The following is an 8,052-nucleotide window of genomic DNA, read 5'->3' on the forward strand; positions in this document are numbered from 1 at the left end:
CATTTTTTGAAACAGTGTTGTCAGGTGTACCTACCTCATTGAGTCAGTGGCGATCTTCAAAAGGATTTCCATTTCTGACCCAGGAAACGGAATGCAGAAACCTAGATAATAATATGATTTTTTTTTTTTTCATCGCTTAATATTCTAGGTACATACATGATTTCGGACCACATATTTTTGTAGGCACGCCTTGAATAACATAAAAAAAATTCCCGGTCTGTCATCCAGAGATTCCAAATTCCTCTCTATCTGATCAGTGTCTGCTTATTTTCTGGGCAATATATATTGTTAGAATGGGTGAAAAAAAAAAATCCCCTTCTCTGATTTTGAAATGAAAAAAACATTCCTACTGATTTTTCGAAGGGCGGCACTGAGAACGAATAAGCGTCTGACAACAGTGTAATGTTTTGTTTTGTGCTAGTTGAAAATTCGCCGAATCGGAAACTTTTGCCAAAAAAAAAAAAGTTTTGTGGTTTTCCGGTTTTCGAAAAAAAAAAATTGCAAATATTTGTCGGCAAAGTCGAATAATTCTACGAGTTTGACCTAAACCGCAGTGCTTTCTTCGTGAGTGGCAAGATGATGCACACCATGATCAAACCAATTGGAGCTCCAGCGGTACAGAACAATATGCCGAATAACAATCTAGCCGGGATGGGTCCTGGCCCAATGGGCCCAGACTCGAACCAGGAACTGCCGGTATGTACCGCTAGTACTTTGCTCACGACTACTAAATAACGTCTAGGACCTCTTGAGAGTATTGAGCCACTGGGTATCTATAGGCATCTCCTTAAAGTTACCCTGGGGTTTTAAGTGCAGTGGGGGGTATCTGGTTAGGCCAGATTTAAGCTTTTTTCTTTGGGTATCCTTAGATAGACCTTTTTTATAGTCGAAACTAGTTAGTTTTAAGTGCAGTGGGGGGTATCTGGTTAGGCCAGATCTAAGCTTTTTTCTTTGGGTATCCTTAGTTAGACCTTTTTTACAGTCGAAACTAGTTAGGATAATATTAATTTAAAGTGCAGTGGGGGGTATCTGGTTAGGCCAGATTTAAGCTTTTTTCATTGGGTATCCTTAGATAGACCTTTTTTACAGTCGAAACTATGTAGGAAAATATTAATTTTAAGTGCAGTGGGGGGTATCTGGTTAGGCCAGATCTAAGCTTTTTCCTTTGGGTCATCCTTAGTTAGACCTTTTTTACAGTCGAAACTATGTAGGATAATATTAATTTAAAGTGCAGTGGGGGGTATCTGGTTAGGCCAGATTTAAGCTTTTTTCTTTGGGGGGTTAAGTTCAACGCAAGAAGGAGTTTTCACAATTAGAGCAGTGATTAGTGTTATTATACGGTTACTTACATTAAATACAAAAAGGAGGTTTTCTTTTCCACGGACATGACTTCTGCATAATTACCAAAGTTTAAATTATAAAAATTGTAAGTTTTACTAACTTATTTTCCTTGATTTCTTTACAGCGTAAGAGATTCTTTGGCTACAGAAGATTCCATAACCCAATGAGGGAGTACACAATCAAATCTGCTAGTTTGCCACTAGAGGAAGCAGCCAAACTGGTAAGTACTGCTTTTGTAATTTCTGAAACTCATTCAGAAGCATTCAGTCACCTAGGTCAATTCCTATGTAAAAAGTTGTGAAAAATCCAAATTTGAGGTTGAATTTCCAAGGAGAAACTTGGAAAGGTCAAAAATTCAATTTTTATTTCCTGTTCTAATGAAGAAGTTTGAGAATGACACTAAATTGAAGGTGCTGGGTACCACAAAGGTCCCAGTGTTATGTGGTTGCCATAATTTCCTCCTAGGTACCTATATTTAAAGATTTAACTCCAATAATTAATTCTAGAATATATAGGACATCATCACAAATTTCCAAGGAGAAACTTGGAAAAGTCAAAAATTCAATTTTTATTTCCTGTTCTAATGAAAAAGTTTGAGAATGACACTAAATTGAAGGTGCTATGTACCACAAAGGTCCCAGTGTTACTTATGTGGTTGCCATAATTTCCTCCTAGGTACCTATATTTAAAGATTTAACTCCAATAATTAATTCTAGAATATATAGGACATCATCATTTACTTTGATAAGAAAAGTTATTGTTCCCGTTAACAAGGTTCCCCTCACAATTTTATTCATTTTTCTCCCACAGGAAATGTCTAGACCCAGCACTGCTGAAAACAATAAGACTGCGGTGAATATCATTCAGGAAATCCTGTCCCGTCGTAGTATAATTCCCACATATGAAATTCTACCAGTTGAGGGATCACTCAATGAGCCTTTGTATCAATATAAGCTCACATTAGACTCAGGCACTAAGAAATATGTTGGTATGTTGATTAAATTAAAATAATCTTTCAGCTTCACCATGAAAAATGTGTTCCATAAGGCAATCAAGAGGAGTAAAGAGAACATTGAAGAGATGGGTAAAAATAAGAGACAGTAGGTTGGGCTGTCTTGTAGAAATTAGGTTACCAGAGGTTTTATTTGATGTACATTCCTTAAATCCCATATGAACTCCTCCTCACATCTAAATTGCTCTCCCACCTTGGGAGCCAGCACTCACAAATACTGGAATGTATAGGAAAAAGTGACCTAATGATCAAACATTGTTTAACAATATTTCAGGTATTGGAGGTGGAAAGTCCAAGAAAGAAGCCAAACAGAACACTGCCCGGAGTGTCCTGAATCAGTTGCTTGGTGTCAAGGATGATACACCACAGCCTGTGAAGAGCTCAGTCAATAAGGACACTAATCATGTCAATGGGTGAGAAATTTATATTTTTGTGGTGCTGTATTGAAAGTTCACTTATGACTTATGATATTTAAATACAGGTTCAATTTGATATCCAGTATCCAGCCTAGTTAGCTTGGAGGGTAGCACATCATGTGTGTGTGTGTGTGTGTGTGTGTGTGTGTGTGTGTGTGTGTGTGTGTGTGTGTGTGTGTGTGTGTGTGTGTGTGTGTGTGTGTGTGTGTGTGTGTGTGTGTGTGTGTGTGTGTGTGTGTGTGTGTGTGTGTGTGTGTGTGTGTGTGTGTGTGTGTGTGTGTGTGTGTGTGTGTGTGTGTGTGTGTGTGTGTGTGTGTGTGTGTGTGTGTGTGTGTGTGTGTGTGTGTGTGTGTGTGTGTGTGTGTGTGTGTGTGTGTGTGTGTGTGTGTGTGTGTGTGTGTGTGTGTGTGTGTGTGTGTGTGTGTGTGTGTGTGTGTGTGTGTGTGTGTGTGTGTGTGTGTGTGTGTGTGTGTGTGTGTGTGTGTGTGTGTGTGTGTGTGTGTGTGTGTGTGTGTGTGTGTGTGTGTGTGTGTGTGTGTGTGTGTGTGTGTGTGTGTGTGTGTGTGTGTGTGTGTGTGTGTGTGTGTGTGTGTGTGTGTGTGTGTGTGTGTGTGTGTGTGTGTGTGTGTGTGTGTGTGTGTGTGTGTGTGTGTGTGTGTGTGTGTGTGTGTGTGTGTGTGTGTGTGTGTGTGTGTGTGTGTGTGTGTGTGTGTGTGTGTGTGTGTGTTAATTTTAATTAGGTTTTTAATGTTTTTTTTTTTTTTTTTTTTTTTTTTATTTTTCTAATGATATGAATTTTCTAAAACAATGTAATATTAGAAAGTTAATATTTATGGAATAAAAACTAGATATTATTTAATCCAATTGTAATGCTTTTATTGGTTACTTATTTATATCTGCTGGAGAAAGAAAAAAATCAGTATTTGAAGGACTGTAACTGCTGAGGTCCTATGGTCAAGAAAGCGAAGAGAGAACGAGGACAGGATAGGAAAAAGCCAGCCGTTCCGAGAACGAATCTTATCCGTTCGGGATAATAATAATAATAGACTCTTGAGTGGAAGGCAACCACTAGGCGAGGTTAACGCCTTAGGCGTTCTCTACCACCTAACCCTTAGAGCTCCATTATTATGTGGTAAAATTCTCAAATAAATGAGGATAAAATTCCATACCTCGGCTGGGATCGAACCCACGCTCTCCTGATTACCAGGCGAGCGTCTTGACCACTACGCCACCGAGGCAGCCGGGATAAAATCCGGCCCGGGCGGGAATCGAACTCACCACTCTCCAAGCTAACTAGGCTGGCTCTTCTAGGCTCTTCTAGGCTCTTCTAAATCTACCTTACCAATGAAAAATAATGCCTTCCGAAATGTGTTATTTAAGCTGAGCGTATAAAAAATCTAGGGCTCAACATTTATTTAAATCCATGGTGGTGTTTTTTATACATTCTCATGCAGTATGAGAAGCGTATTACAAGAATGACAAATATTTTGACACCATAATGAGGAGGTTTAAGAAAATAACGCGTTACATTTAAGAGTACACTCCCTATTCTAATTATCTTCTGGTGAGCACTCTTCAGTATCAGAGGGTCGGAAAATTCCAAGAAAATGTGATCGTTTAATAAATACATAATACATACATACATATCCTAAGTTGTTCTGTTTGGTGGAACAGGTCGACTATTCACAAAATCTCTCCACCAAGTTCTTTCATTAAATTTTTGTTGGTTTTCAATGAGACTGGGATTTTGATTTCTTTTGATGATATCTTTACTTTTGATGATATCTTAAATACATAATAGGTATGGGACAAAAAAAGACGGGGCGGATTTTATTCCGAACGGATAATGTTTGTTCTCGGAACGGGGAGTGTACTTTCTCCTATCCTGTCTTCCTTCTCTCTTCGAATAAAAGGGCATTTAGCTAGAAGTGTATTCGAAGTCGATGTCTCTGATTCAAAGAGCACCATTTTCGCTTCTACTAAGGAGTCGATCATTTGTCCTAAACAAGTACGGAGGTTCGTTCTCGGGACTGCCGGCTTTCTCCTAAGTAATATTCTGTCTTCCTGAAAAGTCAGAAAGATGTAGTTCAAAGTTTTCCTATGATATTGTAGGTGATCTCGTTCAGGACAGCCACGTCACGTGAGCTCACGTGTTGTGACTCCCCAAGAGTTCACGTTACGTGATGGTAGTTTGCTTCTACCTTAAGACTTCCGTTTTCAGTTCCCTCTATCAAATCTTACATAGGTATGAAGAGTTAAAATTTAATTATCTCGTTCACATTATCATATGCAGTTGACGTCAAAGTAAAAATGGTGTTCAAGTTTGCTCTGCACACCACTTTTAAACATCCCATCCACACGAACTTTTTTGACTTTTACTTTTCATTTTCTATCCATATTTTGATTGGTGTTTGCTTAGTGTGTGCTAAATACTAGGTTTTCCACTGGCCCCGAGTTCCATTACCACTATGTACATATTGAACTTGGGTATTTAGGTGGGGGGACTCGAACACACTATCTATTTTGCTCTCTTTAAATATAAACAGAGGTCAGCTCCCATGGCGCAGTGGTCACTGCACTCGCCTTGCACGCGGGAGACCCGGGTTCGATTCCCGGCGGGGTCAAGAAATTTGCATCATGCAAATGATTGATTCCGTGACTGGATGTTGCGGGGCCCACTCAGCCTCGTGAGGAAAATGAGTAGCTATTGCTTATAAATGCGCATAGCGACCGGTGCCAGCATAGTAGGTAAACATTGGATGTTAGGATTACCTATTGATATACAGTCGACTCTCGGTAATTCAAACCTTCGATAATTCGAAACTCTCGATAAATCGAAGCAACTGTCTGGTCCCTTGAAAAAAGATTGCTCTGCACACCACTTTTAAACATCCCATCCATACAAACTTTTTTGACGTTTACTTTTCATATTTCTAGACATGGTCTTCACTTCACTCCAGTCAAGTGAAGACCATGTCTAGAAATATGTATGATATTGTACTTGACCATTATCTCAAACTAAACAAAATTGTTTACTTTTCATTTTCTATCCATATTTTGATTAGTGTTTGCTTGGTGTGTGCTAAATACTAGGCTTTCCACTGGCCCCGAGTTCCATTATCACTGTGTACATATTGAACTTGGGTATTTAGGTGGGGGGACTCGAACACACTATCTATTTTGCTCTCTTTAAATATAAACAGAGGACCTCCTATCTGATTGGTTAAATTCTTTGCAGCTGACCAATGGGGTACGAAAGCCTGTTTTTTATTTTTTTTTATTTATTTATTTTTTTTTTTTCACAAATTTATCAGATGTTTTATTTTATTAAAGCCAACGTTTATAACATAGCCTGTGTATTTAAAGAAAGGGGAATACTGCTCCCCACCTTAATATCAAGTTCCTTTCTTAATTTATTATTCTAGCTTCTAGGTGTCTGATATTGTTTTTTTGTTTTAGTCTTAATTAAATTTACAAGTTGAGAGGGTGATGCTTTTCTTATCACTATTTGTACCAGGAAATTGTGTCTGTGTGTCCTGATTACGAGTCGAGGTTAAACCTTGTAAATTGAACAAATTTTGTTTAAAAATAGTTTTGTTGTGTGGAAAAGATTGCTGGACAATGTGTGACGCCTCTGTGAAGAAAATGCAAACAGAGATCCACAACTAGACTAGAAATGAATTTCATTGAGAAAAGATCCCTCTCCATCTATTCACCCCCCACACTCCCATTCTGTCTCTAGTTAAGGTATTATGTACTATTTATGAAGATTTGGTTCATTTTTAATCTTAATTAGAGTGTTAATGCTTTCTTTCTTTTTTTTTTTTTTTTTTTTTTTTTTTTTATTGATTTGAGATACTCGTGTATGTCTCATCTCCACCAATGGGTAATAATCTCTGTTGAAATTAGTGGAGACGCCTCAACTCCAAAATATTTTTTTCCACCGTAAAAAAAAAAAAGTTAAAATTGACAGAGATTGGAAATTCAGACATCTCCACTAATTTCAACAGAGAGTATTACCTACCCATTGGTGGAGATGCCTCAACTCCAAAATATTCTTTTTCCATCGTAAATAAATTTTTTATGCAGGTATCTATGCTTTTTTTCTGGGCATTTTGCAAAACCACCTCGATTTCTCTCAAAAGTGGCTCTTCAAATGACACAATCCTGTCTAATTCTCTCCATTGTAGTTTTCTTTTGTATGAATAATGTTCATATTCTGCGCCATGTTACCTAGTTTTTGATTTAAACAATCATCTCTGCGTTTTTATTATGTTGTTTCTTTTGTCAGATTTTCATTTTCTTTAGATAGGTTCAGGACTATAAGATATATTTTTTGTCCTGCCTTCGGACCGTTACTCTGAATGATTGTAAGTAAACTAGTGGCACTTAAAGTAGGATATGTAGGTACATCTGCAGCCGAAGCTAGGTAAGTATGGGCTTCAAACTTTATTTTGTTCTCAATCGATAGAAGCACAGCTGCTGGTGACACGCGTTTGGAATGGTTTCAATAGGTTCTTGGTTTTGCCTACTCGTGTAATCTATTGAAGGTAGGAGTTCAGACATCTCCACTAATTTTGTAAACAGAGTTTTACAGATTGCCTCAACTCCATTTTTTTTTCTTTCTTTTTTTTTACCTATTTAGTGTTTCACCGCCGCTCCGTCGCGCCGTTTTATTTCGTAGCAATGAAACAGTTAGACTCGTGGGGTCTGTATATTAGCATGTCCAATTCCTATCTCGTTGTATGTCGCTCATCAGATCGGCCAAAAGAGACACAATGGGTACTTCTCACGTCCGTGAAAAGGTCCGTAGAGAGACTATATTATGTGGTTGCATAGTACGGTAGATAGATACCTGGGACTATGGGTTAGGACTAAGAGTAGGAATATAAGAACTATGAGAGGAGTGATAAAATAATGTGTATCTATCAGTAATAGGTAACAATAAGAAAATACGATCGACTTCTTAGCATGACTTACCCAAAAGAGAGAATAATAGGGCAGATGCTATCTCTATAACAAGAAGGTACCTACCTATGACAAGTACCTATCGTATTAAACACGGAATTTTCTCAACATTCATTCATTCATTCAGTTACAGCTACTTGTACCTAATCAAGTATGAATGATGTAATGATGGCTAGATAAAGGTGCTGTACCCACAGTGATTCAAGACAGATACTCAAGAACCTCGTAAATTTCTGGCATTTACACACAATAAAATTCAAGCACCTAATTTCTCGAACTCAAGTGCATTGGTTTTACTTATTTCAATACCTTGGA

The 8,052-nt window shown here is 38.0% G+C and overlaps 1 protein-coding gene and 1 long non-coding RNA gene across 2 annotated transcripts; both read left to right on the top strand.

Moving 5' to 3' along the window:
• Positions 1–428: 428 nt before the first annotated feature.
• Positions 429–2,780, top strand: LOC103521477. Its single transcript, XM_008486588.3, has 4 exons — positions 429–696; positions 1,466–1,561; positions 2,152–2,329; positions 2,628–2,780. Exons 1-4 carry the CDS (start codon positions 577–579, stop codon positions 2,768–2,770), a joined length of 537 nt encoding a protein of 178 aa, XP_008484810.1. The 5' UTR covers positions 429–576; the 3' UTR covers positions 2,771–2,780.
• Positions 2,781–5,076: 2,296 nt separating this feature from the next.
• Positions 5,077–6,490, top strand: LOC113472402. Its single transcript, XR_003394723.1, has 2 exons — positions 5,077–5,317; positions 5,975–6,490. It is a non-coding gene; the product is annotated as an uncharacterized LOC113472402 (long non-coding RNA).
• Positions 6,491–8,052: the final 1,562 nt, after the last annotated feature.

Source organism: Diaphorina citri, unplaced genomic scaffold (genome assembly GCF_000475195.1).
Source record: "Diaphorina citri unplaced genomic scaffold, Diaci psyllid genome assembly version 1.1 scaffold5310, whole genome shotgun sequence".
NCBI lineage: Eukaryota > Metazoa > Arthropoda > Insecta > Hemiptera > Psyllidae > Diaphorina > Diaphorina citri.